Source organism: Thamnophis elegans, chromosome 11 (genome assembly GCF_009769535.1).
Source record: "Thamnophis elegans isolate rThaEle1 chromosome 11, rThaEle1.pri, whole genome shotgun sequence".
NCBI classification, from domain to species: domain Eukaryota; kingdom Metazoa; phylum Chordata; class Lepidosauria; order Squamata; family Colubridae; genus Thamnophis; species Thamnophis elegans.
The window spans coordinates 33,641,341-33,658,251 of record NC_045551.1 but is presented as its reverse complement, the minus strand read 5'-3'; the positions used below and the strand labels follow the sequence as shown (position 1 = coordinate 33,658,251).

Here is a 16,911-nt window from a genome sequence, read left to right as displayed (position 1 = left end):
TGCGCATTGCATTATGGGTGCGGCACGCTGATGTAGCTGAAGGGTAAATGGAGATAATATGCATTCCACAAGTAAAGTGCCATAGTTTTGGAATCACATTTAAGCTTTTCTTTTCTTCAAATGTTGGATGGAAACCATGGACACTACTTTCTCAAATGACAAAAAGAAAGCATGAGAGAAGTTAATGAGGATAGCCACAGGACAGGGATACAAGGTAATGAGAAAGAAATAACTGAAACATGGCTTTCAACTAGGAAGACAGGTTTTAGTGTGGGTCACCTGGATAGACTGATTCTCGTTTTATAAACAATTGTTTCCAGAATAGTTATAAAACTTAAGTGTCTTAAAAGGTTTATAATATTAATCCTTAATAATATTGGTTTTGTAGTGTTCAATTATATTAAAATTATACTCTTGAGTACTACAAACCTAAAATGTTTTATGTCTCCCTAGAGACATCATTTTTCTCAATGTATTTTTATACTTATGGCGAGGCATAATACAAGAAAAGAGTAAAAAAGGCATTTCTTGGAACATTAAGCAGGTGGATTAAATATAGGTACTCCTCGACTTACAATAGTTCATTTATTCACTGTTCGAAGTTACAACAGCACTTATGACCATTTTCACACTTATGATTTGCATCATCCCCATGGTCAGTGATCAAAATTCAGACACTTGGCAGCTGACTCATATTAATGATGGTTGCAGTGCACCGGGGTCATGTGATCCCCTTCTGACCAGCAAAGTCATTGGGGAAGCCAGATTCATAAATAGGCAACACTCACTTAACAAATTTTTCACTTAGCAACATAAATTCTGGGCTCAGTTGTGATTGTAAGTCAAGGACTATCTATACATCTATTGCCATTTGGGAAAGGAATGATCTAGCCCTGGCCAGTGACAGTGCTTTGAAAGTTCTAACTAAATATGCTTGCTTCTCTGGAGATGTGGATTCTACAGTAGTCAATGTAACACAATCTAATAATTGACTGGTATCTTCCACATTTTGCTTTTTGCTAATCTTTGAATGCAAGTATTTCATCTGTAAAAATGCCCCCTTCTACAATATCTGTAGTCAAGAACTTTGCAGAGTTAGATTTCTTCTATAATCTAAGTACCCTGTACACTATTTATGATGTCATTGCATGGTTATTTATCTAAAGTTAAAAAGAAAACTCCTAGAACTTAGGCAGCAGTGTTTCCCTGCATTTTAAAATTTGTTTTGATTATTGATTATCCAAAGCAGTTCAAGAAAAATAAAGCTCTTTCTTTGATATGATATCTGGCTTTTCTGAGTGCACATAAAAGCCCACTCATCACTAAATCAAATGAATTTTCAAGGAAGTAGTTGGAAGGAGTTATCTTGAGAAATTCTACAAACCTTTGTACAAAATTTTTGGCTCATATTTAATTAAAAATATTTTGTTTGTAATTCAAAATTTACAGTCATTAAGATAATGAATAAGCCTTTGTTATATACATTAAAATTATTTTTATTTCATAACCATATGTGGATATGTTTACTGTCATCCTCCAATTTCTTTGTTTTAGTTTTATAATTCATTGAAAGGGTTTTAAATAAAAATAAGACTTTTTATATAATTTTTAAAGTGCAATTCTTTTTCCCTATAATAATTTCAACCAACAATATTATTTCAGTGAAGAAGGAGATCCACTTACTGGACAGCCAACATAAAAGATACCTCAGCCTACAAAAGAGGAAGGGTATGGGAAACATTTTAGAAGGAATCCTTCTTAGACAGCAAAAGGAAAGAAGGGGAAAATACTTTTAGTTTTACAAAATTTTGTTAATGCTATCTCAAAAGGCTAACACAGCCCTTCCAATGCTGAGGAATGACTGGTGTTCATCGCCAGCTGGTGATTTTTAGTAGAAGAAATAAGCCAGAATTATCCACCAATTGTCCTCTTTAACTCTTGCATTAAACTACCATCAGAACACTACTTCCTGGTAGAATAGAACAATGCAAAGCATACCAGAAATTTCATCACAACATCCCATTCAAAAAAAACCACCCAAGAGCTATTTTCCTGCCAGTCCTATATGCAAGGTTTCCAGGAAAAGGAAGGAAAGCTAGACCAGGCCTGTTTATGTAGTTTCCTGCTAACAAACTACTTAACGGACATAGCCCTCACATGAAGCTCAGGGAATCTTACTTGTATATCTACTGAGGCAGAAGCTGTTATGGAGCTGGCCTCACTCAAGCTAGGGGTTGCAAGTGTGAAATCCTATACAGGTAGTCTTTAACCAAAGTTATGGTAGACCTCCCCAAAAGCTTCTTACAATCCACTTTTGATGTTACAACTGTTGTAGTCCCTCACGTGAACAAAATCTGGGCACGCAGCAGTCTGCCAGATTACATGGACACTGCAGTGGGCCTCAGGGACTGGAAGGAAATATTTAATAAAACTGAAGAATTCTAAGAAATGCTGAGACAGAGTGAAAATGATTTGTTCACCTCAAGATGCTATGAAAACACATTTTTTTCATACAAAAGCAAAAGGGAAAAAAGTCAACTGAAGCCAAGAACTGGGCATTTTGACTCCTGGAGCTGAAGACATAATATTTTTGTCAATTTTATTCTTGCTATGTGGAATTTTTTTTTGGGGGGGGGGTGGATTATTGAGAGGAAACTTCAAAATCTGAAGCTAGTATTTCTTTTTAAAGGATCTAAAATTTAAGAGTTGTGAAATGAAAAAAAAATCCTTCCATTGGGAAATAGATTCATAGCATTTAAAAATATAACAACAACAATAATAATAATATAAACCCAGCTTTACACATTTTCAATTATACTGTACCTGAGACAAGAGAAAAAAAATCTGAACTATCTAATGTGAGAAGATTTATTATTGCTTTTGAACTGGCACTACCTCCTAAATCAGAATGGGACAACTTGCTGCAACCAACGTCCTGCAGCCAACTCACCACAGCCAACTTGCTGCAGGAGAACTTGCCATGGCCAACTCATGTGGGACAATTTAACAATTCAATTTAATTATTTAAAATATTAAAAAATATTTTCATTTTTGTTATTTATATTTCATTCTGCCCTTCCTTTTGCATCTTTTTTTAAATGATTCAATTCCACCATTTGTTTGATATTACTGTAACTTTTGTCCCGTGGCAAATTGGCTGTGGTGAGTTGGTAACGGAATTGTCATAGATTCCCCCCCCCCCCAAATTGACTGAGCAAAACCTGCATGCATGGACTCCTTTACCTTTTATAGTCATGCTAGTGGCTGGAGTAATCTGCGGGCAAGTTCTGACCTACTTCTTATGTATGCAAGTGTCATTATGGTGGTCCCCATGGTGTATTTCAGTTCTTCAGTTCACATCTAAGTCCCCACTTTGGAATGATGACCAAAATCCAAGATATTCCATGGATGTCATACCAGAGCAACATGCTTCAGAACAGAATATACTATACATTTTAATGAAAGGAAGGTAGGTAGTTGTCCTTAGTAAATATGTTGTGCAGATACTTGAATTCTGCTGTTATGGCTGCAATATGTTTTTGTGCCATTAATGAAGGTTTTTATGCAGTTGTTTTCATGTGCTGTGGTGCAGTTACTGTGTGCGTGTTCAAATGTGAGCTGTGTTCTGTTCCCCCAAACCTCCAGTCACCAACCAACCTAACAGAATTCAAATTCCACATAGACTATAAATACAGCAAGGTATTTTTAATGCTCTGAGGAAGTCTTGCCAGAATAATGTCTACAAAACATAAAGATATGTACGTTTTACTTTTGTTATAGATTCCACAGGAGAGCATTTCAGGTGCTTTGGCCAAAGCATAGGGCTCATACATTAAAACACAGTTAAATTGAAAATTCTGCCACTGTGCTTTGGGAAGGTAAAATTCAGTTTGAAGTCTAGAGAAATCCTTAAAACAACCATTACATAATAATTGGTTTAAAGATATCAGCCTGATTTCCAGATGAACTTTCCAATAGAATGCTATCTATTTTCAGAGTCTTCCAAATAGTTAAATATTCACGAGTCCCATTAACAAAAAATCTGTACAAGTAAAAAGATCTGTACAATGAACATGGATTGCTGTTATCCCAAGAAAAACAATCAGGTATGTGACAATCCCTTTTGATTTGGTACTTTCCTGAAATACAATTATGTTATTTCCCAAGTGTTGCAATCGACATCCTGTTTGGTCAGTTACCAGAAATTAATTTTGAAAGTGAAACTATGTGCCCTTCTTTTCCTCATTCAACACAGTATTGAAAGCGACTGCAGACAACAGATAATCATGGAAGGTATTTATTTTATTTCTTATAAAATATGTAATGGGTGATAGGCAGTGGTTAGGATGAGGGTTAGGAAAGAACTAGTCATTTGTGTGCTGAATGATGTGGTCAAATTTTGCCAAAGTATTAAGTTACATACATTATTGGCTAATTTTGAGCCTAGTAGAGCGTTAATGTGTTTGTTTCCTTCTTTTAAGACCCCTATCCACTTCCCTTCTTAATTTAGAGTGCAGTGTTATGGTTCCTAGCAATCGTAGCAAACTGGGAGCAGTAGCATGAAGTAAATTTCCCTTACTGGGTTGGGAAATAGTTCAATTTATGGAAAAGGATATTTTTTGAAGCTTTCAGTACTCCAAAATCCATTATCTCCCTGTCAAGAAGGTGAAATTGTGTCATATCGAATCCCATCAAGCTTCAAACTTCAAGATCCAACCTGAGCTCCAGGTTTTCTGATAATTCCCCAAATTAATAGAAAAACTATACCGGCTATGGAGCTGGCCTAATTCATTTCCATTCCACTGAATTAATGGGCTAGAGAGTAGAACAAGTAGAATGAAGATATGCCTATTTTAATTTTCTTTTCTAAATATTGTTAAGCACAATTATTTACTTGTATGTGGGCTATTTTGCTGTTCAGCCTAGTGATGGAAATAGCATTACATCTTTTCTGAAATATTCTTCTAAATGACTTGTTTGCTTAGAGCTGAAATTAGGCAATCTGTGACACTTTGGATCATTGTTTCAATTATTTCTTTACTAGATGTCTTAATGTCTTCAATGATGATGGAGCTTCTACTGTACTTGAAAAGATTTTAGAAATTCAGAGAGATGTTCAGAATGTTTCTGCCTTGAAAATACTCCGTGTTGAACTGTATAGTAAAATATCAACAATTGATCACAGAAAATGTTTTGTGACATTTTGTATTATATCATAAAATACTTTTATGTCATGCTTTATAAAATTTGGCAAATTTCAATTCCACAGGAGTCATAGGCCATGGGTCCTGTAAGTTAGCGCATTTGAGGTACCTTGATTTAAAAAGTTTTGTTCTATCCTGCCCCATTTCACCCAGTTAAAGGTTACAGACACGAGAGTTTTAGTAGTATATAGATTTAGATCAGGACTTTATGATGATGACTATTGTCAGCTTCAGATAAGGCAAATAGAATTTCTTTGCAATAGACTGCCTAATACATTTTATGACTAGACAGTAATTTAATGCCTGTATAAACAGCTCGTTCTTCTTATGGTAACATAATGGATGTGGATACCACTGGAGCTTCTCTTGAAACTGGAAAACAAGAAGGCTTGCAGTTTGGGGGTAAGATTAACTATAACCTACATTTGAATATACATATATGCAATGTGATCTAAATGTTCTTTCTTTCTCTTTTTTATTCAATGTGTAACTATTCTTAAGTCTGTATGTTCCTTACCAGAATCATATTTCCTTTTTTGTCCCCTTTGGAAAAAATAGATGTTTATTGCAACTATATAAATAGCTTATACACAGTGATTAGATTTGCTTTATAACAATATATATAATTGCACAATTATATAACTACAGCAATATTCTTAAACAAGTAAGGGTTTCTGTCTCCTCTTCGGAATGAGAATTTAGAGAACTTTTCTTTGGCATTTAATGTTATCATATTTTTTGCACTATAAGATGCACTTCCCCCCAAAAGATGGTTAGAAAAGTCTGTGCTTCTTATAGAGCGAATATTGTGGTGGGGGAGAGGGCTTGGGGCCTGTCACCGCTGCTGCCGTTCGCCATCACCTAGGAACCCTGGAGCCTTCACTGCCAAGCAGCTGATTGGCGGTTGGATGGGCTTCCCGGAATACTACCAATCAGCTGTTCTAGCCGGCTGGGATCGCTGCTGCCATCAATTGCCATTGCCCCCAATCGCTGCCAATTACTGCTGCTGAATGCAGTGGCGGTGGCAATCCGTGGTGAATGGTGATAGGTGGCAGCAGTGATCCCTGCCACTTTGATCAGCTGATTGGCAGTATTCTGGGAGGCCGATCCAGCTGCCAATCAACTGCTCATCAGCGAAGGCTTTAGTGTTCCCTGGCAGCAGAAGCAGTTCAGGTCAGTTGACTGGTAGTGGAAGAAACGGAGCAGAGACCTGACGAGCCACATGCTGGGGCTGCGATAACGTGCTGCAGCTGACCAGGTGTTTGCTGCAAGGATGCGAGCCAGATGAACACTGAATGGATGCTGGGAGGCAGAGGCAGAATTTTTTTTCTTGTTTTCCTCCACTAAAGCTAATGTGCGTCTTATGGTCTGGTCCATATTATAGTGCAAAAAATATGGTACCTCTTCACTGTACTCCTTACTATGGTTTCTGAAAATTACTTCGGCTTGCTTTTTTTGTTTTTATTCTTTAACATCTTTTCCCCACCTCTGCTTTTGCCATAAGAACCACTTACTTGTTGGCTGCTGCCCTTTCTATAAACATAATTTTCTTCCTATGTCGTTTTGTTTTTCCCCCACTTACACAATACATTTAATGCATATTTGATGCTCTTTTTGTGTTAGTGTACCTTCAAGTCTTTTAACTCACAAATCCTTGCAGTTTTCTTGGCAAGAATTTGGAAGTGGTTTGCCAATTGCCTTCTTTCTAAGGCTAAGATTGATTCATTCATGGTCACCCTCCTGGCTTGATGAATTAGGCAGGACTAGAACTCATGATCTTCCAGTTTCTAGCCTAACCATTACACTAAATTGGCCATGATGTCGTTGATGCTCTCTAGGCTTGGTTGTTTCATTCAGGTAATATCATCAGTTCTAGGTTCTGATGCTCATATAGGAGGCAGCATTTACTTTAATTTCAAAAATGAAGCTTCCCATATAGTTAATTGATGCTAGAATGGAACATTGCTGGAAATGTGGATTAGATTGAGAAACTGGAAAAAAAATTTTGAAGAAAGCAATGGCTATGTCCATGAAGTGCTTTAGTTTTCCAGAAACTAGATTTTTTAACAAAGTTACTGATAAACCCATCAATAGTAGCCATCAGTGGCACATTGACCATTATAATGAAGACGGGCTTCCTATTTGATCAAATTCTTAAACATAAGGACAGCTGTTCTGTTTAGTTTAATTCCAATTGTTATTTTTAATCAGAAGTACATTTTTCATGTTGGTTTTTTTTCCCTCTGCAAGGGGTTGAGGCTTCAAAAATAATTGCAAGGAGAGATCTAAACAATCTAGAGAAATATAAAATGAAGATTAAGCATGTCAGCGAAAAAACAAATATTGATGCAGCTGTGATTGCTGCTATAATATCTCGAGAATCCCATGCTGGAACTATCCTAGAAGATGGCTGGGGTGACCATGGAAATGGATTTGGATTAATGCAGGTAAAGACTTTTGTTATAAATTAAGAAACACAAAATGCCCAATGTTCAACAATTCTAAGCAAAGCTATCCTGAAGTAATTATAGGGTGTGATTATAATTGTCCCCAAGCAAAATACAATCTTGTATAATGGAAAGTTTTTCCATTTCTCCCTAAATACACTCTCTGTCCCACTCTTTATAGTATCTTTACCATGTTCTGACTGTACATCTCTTTGGTAACTGATCTGTATTTTTAAATTATTAGCTTTGTAAAGCAATTGAACTATTCTGGCATAACATAATCATAGCAATAATGATTACAGAATAATCGAAAGCATGTCATCATTTTTCAGGTGGATAAAAGACATCATGTACCAGTTGGCACCTGGGACAGTGAGGAACACATTACTCAGGGGAGTCTCATTCTCAGAAGCATGATAGAAAAGATTAAAGAAAAATTTCCATTATGGACAAACGAACAGCAGTTCAAAGGTATGAAACATCATTCTACTAAAATCTACATAGAATCTGTTTTATGTCCAGAGCCTTCCTATCATTTTTCCATGTGATTCAGTATTTATAACATGTGATAATGGTTCTCTGGTTTGGAGGAGGAAATAGAAAATTCCCAAACAAAGATGAGATCTTTAGAAAGGAAATATATATGCTCTAGCATTCATAACTATGATAAAATAGTTTTTGTTGCCAACCAATCCATTTTTTTATTATTTTATTATTCACCTAGTATAGGTGGCCATTGACCTACCACCACAACTGAGCCCCAAATTTCCATTGTTAAGTAAAACGATTTGAGTTTTGCCTCAATTTATTACCTTTCTTGCCACAGTTGTCAAATGAATCACTGCAATTGTTAAGTTAGTAACCCTTTTGTTAAGTGAATCTGGATTCCCCACTGACTTTGCTTGTCAGGTCATAAAGGGTAACCCAGGGACACTGCAACTGTCATAAATACATGCCAGTTGCCAAACATCTGAATTTTGATAAATTCATCATAGTGAATACTCAACAGTTGTAAGTGTGAAAAATGGTCATTCACTTTTTCAGTGCTGTTGTAACTTCAAACAGTCACTAAATGAATGATTGTAAATTGGAAAAATTGATAACTACAGATACAATGTTGTCATTTTGAAGATGGACAAGAACATTTTTCCACATAATTCAGATTAGAAAGCAGGTTACAACCGTAATTGAGCCCAGTATTACAGTTGTAAGTTGTTGCAGTTAAGCAAAGCATCCATTTGCCCAACCACTGCAATCTTGGCTCTCCCTATTGCAGTCATTAGATGACTGCATGGATCATTAAGCAGTGTGTTGGGTGTCTCAGGAGGTGGGATACCTTTGGAGGCCTCAAGCCCAGGCCTGCACTCCAGCACCTTCCCAGCTGATACAGGGTTTGCACCAGGCCTTCCCCGCCCAAGGTACACCTTGTACAGCTTCCCGCCCAAGCCTTGGGCTGTCTTCTTGCCCACCTGTATCAGAAGACTTGGATCTGCTTCCTGCCCTGCTGGGTCCCACATCCTTGGGCCTCCTCCCCATCCCTTCACATTTTGTATAACTTGTTGGTGCCAGATTTTCTGAAGATCACCTTTCCAAAAGAGTGTCCAGCTTATGGGTGCAGACCTTCCTACAGAGGACCTACCTTGCACCATTTGGGAAGTGAGTGCCATTCACACAATCTCTCAGAAAGATACACTTTTCCAAATCCTGCTCTTTTGAGAGGTCATGAGAATACACCTGCTTCCAGAATGGTGCAAGGTGGCCTCTGCAGGAAAGCTCCACATTGCTGGGCACTCTTTCAGAAAGGCGATATTTGGAAGAGGTAACTAGAAGAAGACATGTCAGGACAGGAAGGAAGTCCAAGGCTATAGACCCAGCAGGGTGGGAAGCAAGCCCGAGGTCTGGGGGTTAGCAGTGGGGCAGAAAGCAAAGCCAAGGCCTATGAGATCCCAGTGGGGCGCCCAAGGCCCGTGGGACCCAGCCAGGTGGGAAGTGACTCTAAGGCCTATGGTGACTCAAACAGGAGGAAAGTCCAAGGGATATAGCAGGGTGGGATGGGAGGAGGTACAGGCAGGTGGGGCCTGCTGCCGTTTCCCAGCAGTCAGTTCTCAGGGCAGGTGAATTGCCAAACCTCTGAAGTTTAATCACATGACTATAGGAGCACTGCAACAACTGTAACTTCAGGTACTGGTTATATGTCCCTTCGTTTAGCACCATTGTAATTTTGAATGGTCCCTGAATGAATAATCATAAGTCAAGGATTACCTGTATAAAAGCAAAATGCTAGAAAGATTATGTTTCATGATACACGAATTGCAAAAGATATTTTCTCTCTTCTAGTATATTTAAATAAAACATCTGCTTAATTTTCTGATAATATAAATTATGCATTCCTAGAAATATCCTTATAGCCCTTCAAAGGCACATTTGTAGATTATTGCAGGCAAAATTATTCCAAAACTTTTACTCACTTCTACTAAGAAAGAAAATTATTTTTTTATTCTGAATACTGTGCTTTATCTCTAATCAGTTATTTAACCTATTTTGCATTAGGAGCATGGTTAATCCAATCTAGATTCAGTTTATAAATTGTATTAGCATTTGAGGAATGCCTACCACATTAACATTTAACTTTTTAAATGATAGGTGGAATTTCAGCCTACAATGCAGGACCTAAAAATGTCCAAAGCTATGAGCGAATGGATATAGGCACTACGAAGAATGACTATGCCAATGATGTTGTTGCAAGAGCCAAGTTTTACAAAACAAATGGATATTAAAAGTCTAGAACAAAGATGCTGTCATTTCAGCCTTACCCAAATTTTGTATGTAACACTAGCAAGATCTATTTGCTAAATTCTACAAAAATAAAGTTGTGCCAATTTCTGCAGAAAATAAAGCTATATTGCTATTTTATGGTTATAATCATACTTCATGCAAGCAAGCTTGTATTCCCATTACGGGGCTTTCTTTCCTGAATGCCATAACTCTGCTAAACAAATAATTCCCTCAACACTGTCAAATTATGCACTAAATCTGCATTACTATTAATCTTCTCATCCTTCCTATCACCCATTTCCTCCCACTTATGCCTGTAAGACTGTAACTTTGTTGCCTGTATCCTTATGATTTATATTGTTTCCTAGTATGATTTGATTGCTTATTTGTACCTATGACTATAATTAAGTGTTGTACTTTATGATTCTTGATGAATGTATCTTTTCTTTTTATGTACACTGAGAGCATATGCACCAAAGACAAATTCCTTGTGTGTCCAATCACACTTGGCCAATAAAAAATTCTATTCTATTCTTTCTCCCCACTCTTTGTTCCACCACACTATTATATCCTTTTAACTTTAGTCTGTATAAGAAAATCAACAGGACCTGTCTACACTACAGCATCTAGTGTGAGTAATCCTTAGTGGTGAACTGGGGAATGACGTGAAAATATTTTCAATCACTCACTTAGAACAGGTAAAACTGCATAATGAATGTACAAAAGAATGTGACAACTATGGAATAAGCCAAGGCTCCAATGAAAAACACGTATTTCATCTGTAGAGGCCTATGTGTGCCTAGGAATTTATATAGCTTTGAAGTTCTGGGAATTAATAGAAATTTAGGGGGATACTGCTTTTGGGAGACAGTCAAAATGGACTTCTCCATGGACTCTCTATCTGTAGCATTTCAAATCAATTTACACAGGCAGCTATACGTAAGTTAGCTGCAACTTGTCTAATGTCGCTCCCCCTTTTGCAGTCCAAATAAATTGCATCTACAAACTAGCCTGAATTCTGTGAGCTCATAACATTACACTGGAAATATAATGAAAGTTCTGGAAAGTAAGTTAGCATCACAAATATACTATTAGCTTGTTGAAGAGAATTGCTCAAATCATCTTGGGTTGGAAAAAAGAATCAGCCAGACATCCAAAGTAAATGTTTTAGTAATAGGCAATTTCCATTATCTACATAGACTGGGTAAATGTATATTCAACACATAACAGTTTTCCCTGATGTGATCAGTGAAACTAATACATGAGGCGATAAAAAATTAATTCAAAGTAATACACTAGATCTGGTAAGACTTAAAATTTGAGTAATGATTTAGAAATGTGCTACCTTATTTCTGGACTACTTCATTCTGTATGTATTTTGAAAAAAAAGTGTAGACCTGAAAATATGTGCAATCAGCTTCTAAATAGACCTTCATTCATACTTTAATTTTAATACTTTAAAAGTATGGATTTCCTGGCAGAGAAACAGTATATAAATTATCCAGGAAGCAATCACATCCATATTTTCCATAAAACAAAAAAAGTATACAAAATTATGTTAATAAAAAAGGTGAAATGAATGTCAGAAGAATCAGATCTCTTTAAACATATGGGGATTTTCCAAACAAAACAATTCAGCTGAAATGTTTACCAACCAAAAATGGGATAAGTAAAATTTGGTATATGCCACTGTACAAGAACACTATCCACATACAGTATTTAAGAAGACTTCTGTCTCAAAATGGAAAACATCCCCACATGAAAGGTGTGGGGGCACACTGATATAAATGCTTGCAAGTGAATTGCTGACATGAAACAAAATATAGAAATACATCTGCCTGAAGAATTCCTGTAGGAGCAAATCTGGTTGAAGGCTACTTCCTGAAAGTCAGTTACAAAAGGAAGATCCTTAAACAAAATAGAAATACTAAAAAATAAATAAAGGTAAGATTACTGGAATGAACTCATAATTATTGGGGGGGGGGAAATGGATCAAACATGTGGCTTATTTACAATTAACTGACCACTGACTGTATCTGCCTGACGATGTCAATTTATTGTGTAATGCTGCTATGCTATTCACAAAGGTAAACCTTAAAAGTCAACTTTTATCTGACTAACAATGACCAGCGAAGCAGCTTCAAATTAGTTTAACCAATCATCACAGAAATTCAGTTTAGTATTACGTTAGTTACAGCTTTCTGTAAACTTTGTAGATACCAAAATATATCTCAAAAGCTGCTGCTGCAGTTGCTATTATTTATACTGTCACATTTACAACAGCCAAACTGTTTAAGTAAAAATTATGCCCAAATACTAGATATTTTTATCTTCTTAATAATAACACTATTTAATTTTATGAGATGGCAATTAAGTCTAGAGAAACTGTTCTAAAAATGAACATACATATTATGCCTCTAGTGGCAATTACAGTAATACAATTCTCAACTTAATATTACATTTATTATATAAAGTATTAATACATTATTATGAAGAATCAGAGGTGTTCTTTTCCACTTCTTTTAGATGGCGACAAACTATCAGTTCACCTGTGACCTTGTTAAGATAGGTATCAGGTATTTCTTCTTCTGTTGGAATTCCATAAGGCAGTTTTAATGGTTTTATTCTATAATAAAAAGGGGGGGGGGGGTGACAACCTATTAGTGTTTTTAGACCAAACCAATTTCCAAATATTGCTGATGAGAAGAATTACCCACCTTATTAGGTGTTTGATGACTTTAAGTTTTTCATTCACAGAAGGGATGTTTTTAAGCACCACTGGAGCATATCTCTGTAGATGATACAAAGCTACAACTCAGTTTCCAATGCACCACAGAAGTAAATTTATGAGAACAGTTATAGTAGCAAAGTTTGATTAGATTTTAATAAATATTAAATCACTGCAGACACTAAATATTCAGTAACAATAAAATAAATGTTATGATTCCTTAAATTGATTTCTGCTACAATTTAGTCTTAAAAGTAGTTTTCCTTTAGTGGCCACAATTGGGAGCAACAATTAATGGAAGTGGTTGCTAATCAAAACTGAGATCGTGATTATGATCTTACTTCAGCTTTCCTTTGATTTACAGACCTGCAATGGTTGTAAATGCGAGGACTGGTTGTAAAGTTACTTTTTTATCAGGAACATAATTTGAATGATCATTATAACACAAAGGCAGTCATTAAACGAGAACTACCTATAAAGCTAACATTTGTTAAAGCATTCAGGGATTTAACCATAAATATAATTGCCTAAAGATGCAGACTCTATAAGTACTCTTGATTTCTATACTGATTCAGCCATGGAGAACAACATGTAAAGAGGGGGATTGTTAAGATTTCTGATATTAGCTGCTGTGTCAGGTGTCATCATCCTGTCTGCCGCTGTGCAACCACGTGTGACTGCTCCCAATCTCATGTAGCTCTCAGAAGCAAAATACTGTCCTGGTTCTTACAATCCATTCCTTAACTGTTTTATATGCTAAAGAGGTGTTTCTCAATTATAGTACACATTTCATGAAGAGAAGGGTAAGCCTGTACGTAAGAACTTGTTTTTTTCTTTTTTTCTCATTAACATAATGTCTAAAAAAATGAATGCTGCTACAGACTTGGTCTTATTATTAAATCTGTATGTCATGCAACTCTTTGCTTCAATTGTGATGTGACAGACTCCTAAAGATAAAGGAGGAATGAAAGCCTGTGTTATGCCTGTCATTTGTAATCATTGTGACATAGGTATAAAGCTTCTTTTCAGAAATCACTTTTATAGAACATTTTTTGTTCACTCTTCATTTTCCCCTCCTGTTATATAATCCTTCAACAACAAAAGCATTTCAATTCTACTTAGTTTCATGTTACACTTAATTCAGTAATCAGGCAGACACTTAAGAGCAGCAACTTTTTTAAACTCGTAGAGACTGCCTTCATAGCATAGTTTAAGATAATACATTTCTGAGATGCCATTACTGCATTTTAAAATGGTAAGACCCAGGGGTGAAATTTAGCAGGTTCTGAAGAACTGGTAGCGGAAATTTTGAATAGTTTGGAGAACCAGCAAATACCACCTCTGGCTGGCTCCAGAGTGGAGTGGGAATGGAGATCTTGCAATATCCTTCCCCCAGGAGTGGGGAGGGAATGCAGATTTGGCAGTATCCTTCCCCTGCCACACTCAACAAGCCAGACCCACAGAACCGGTAGTAAAAAAAATTGTATTTCACCACTGGTAAGACCCCGAAGATATTGCCAGTTCTAACACTGACATCAAAATGCTTCCATGAAAGCAAAAGTAAAGCTGAAGTGGTGGTGTAAGGATATCTTAAAACCTAAGATAGGAAGAAATTCTCACAACAACCACCTGGCAAGGACAGAATGTTGTGATTGGCAGGATGCAATTATCCCCAACTAATAATGCTATTTTCAGATGGATTTAATTTTAGTATAATTTATTGTTCTTTCCAAACTGATGACTAAATTTGCCTTAAACAGCTCAAAATAATAGTTTACTTAGAAGTAGCTAATGTTGAATTCAGTGGGTGCTAACACTTAATCAGGGCCTGGAAACTATGCAAGGTTGGATTTGGGGCAAACTATAAGGATTGTATAGCACTGATGATGTTACCTAGTTTGGTAATGAAACATCTGCAAGAAAGCAATCAAGCTCAGAGAGCACCAAGAACAGTTCAACCCTGAGCTACAAATATTCTCTTCTATCAAAAGTACAAGAAGTTATGAGGACTATAGGCTACACTGGAAAGTAAAAAAAAGGCAGATGATTTCCATGCTGTTGCCAAATAAACACTGTATTTGGAATAAGCAATTGCAAATCAAGATTCTCTTTTGATACCAACCTTCTGCCTTACAATGAAAATGAACTCAAATGTTTAGTCAGTATTCTAATTTGTTGTGACATGGAGCTGTTCCAGCTACAAATTATTTTAGTATGTGGCCAAATAACTCAAAATCCAGTCATAGACAGCCACTTTGTCCAAATTATTAACTCCACAAGCACAAATTTTGAATAAACAATTCATACAACTAAAATGTATGGAGCATTAGAGGTGGAAAACAATATCTGAATACTGTAAATTAGTTACATACTTTTGTTAATCCAAGCTCTTCAAGCAAATCTTTTTCCCAATAAGGACGCCTTCTTCCACTTCTGATCCTGGTGATAAGATGTAGTTTATGAGGCTCTTCTGGATTACCACCATATTTTTCATGATCACCAGGTCGTGGAAGAAATACCTAAAATAAGTTAAACTCTCACTATTAACCAATCTAATAAGTAAAACCAGTTAATGATTTTGGGGCTTATCTTCACATTAACCATGGCACAAAGATGCCCAAATAATCATTTTTAAACAGTTTGCCCTCATTTCATCCCAGATAAAGTCACAGTTTAAAGTTATGTTTAGTTTTCCATGTTTAAACTAGGCTGGGGTTCTCCTCCTTTTCTATCACTATTTATTATTTACTGGCATAGTTACTGGCTAGTAAATTGGTTACATGTCGTTTAAGAGATTACAGCAAGGTCAAATTTGGGATTAAGATAGAGTATATAAAAATGACTCACTCTACCAGCTAGAGTAGAGAACGCTATAAAGAGGATGTATTAATTAGCAAGAAACTAGGTGAAATAAAATAATGGCTTAAGTATGGATTCTGTAGCCAGGAAGGCACATCAGAAACAAAAAGAAAGTTAAGCTCTGACCAGTTCAGAGCTACATAGTTCAATTCTAAAAGTACAAAGATGAAATTATCTTTTCACAACAGAATTTATGTAGTAAAGAACATATTTTGACCACTTCATTTGTATTTTCATTTTAATTTATAGCTAATATTTGATTATTTTTTAACCCAAGCCTTACTGATTCTGGAATTCGAGACTTTGTAAATTTCTGCCGAATCCATATTCCCCAAGGGATTGCTTCGCTTTTTGTCAGATTCTGCAGCATAAAAAACAAAGCAGAAAACAATACTTCAGAGCTTAATACATAACACAGTCAAACATATCAAAGTTTCAAATAAATCAATAATGACAAAATGCATGTGCACATATATTAACTCTACGGTACTAAGAAGCTATCATTTTATATTCCTGGAAAATCAAAAACATCAGAGGTTCACAGGAAGCACATCATATACCAGACATTCACGTACATTAAATCAGCTAAATTGGAAAGTACACACGAACGCTTGCTAGTCTCCAAGACATTAATTTCCCCCAGAATTGGGGCTTCTAATTAAAAACACATTTAAGGATTACAGCTATGCTTCATTCAGCTCCAGCAAGGCGTTCAGCAACATCAAGGAATTTCTGCAGCTTCTGCAATTCTCTTCCCAATAACACAACTATATGAAATTTACAGAAATCTTTTAATCATTTCCATGCTTCTTACCTGCCAAGCGGATACGTAACACCGCCAGGCTGCCATCTTAGGGCGCCGATTCACCTTCTCGCGAAAAGAGACCACAATCACGTG

At 36.3% G+C, this 16,911-nt stretch overlaps 2 protein-coding genes across 2 annotated transcripts; one reads left to right on the top strand and one right to left on the bottom strand.

The window, feature by feature from the left end:
* Positions 1-4,127: 4,127 nt before the first annotated feature.
* LOC116514613 (lysozyme g-like) lies at positions 4,128-10,710 on the top strand (the record flags this gene model as incomplete). Its single annotated transcript, XM_032226230.1, has 5 exons — positions 4,128-4,293; positions 5,520-5,606; positions 7,455-7,651; positions 7,984-8,122; positions 10,295-10,710. Coding segments are annotated over 5 exons (723 nt in total), but the record flags the coding sequence as incomplete, so codon positions are not given.
* An 868-nt stretch (positions 10,711-11,578) lies between these two features.
* Positions 11,579-16,910, bottom strand: MRPL30 (mitochondrial ribosomal protein L30). Its single transcript, XM_032226416.1, has 5 exons — positions 16,828-16,910; positions 16,297-16,374; positions 15,527-15,673; positions 13,144-13,217; positions 11,579-13,052 (listed from the first exon to the last, which is right to left on the bottom strand). Exons 1-5 carry the CDS (start codon positions 16,861-16,863, stop codon positions 12,914-12,916), a joined length of 474 nt encoding a protein of 157 aa, XP_032082307.1. The 5' UTR covers positions 16,864-16,910; the 3' UTR covers positions 11,579-12,913.
* Position 16,911: the final 1 nt, after the last annotated feature.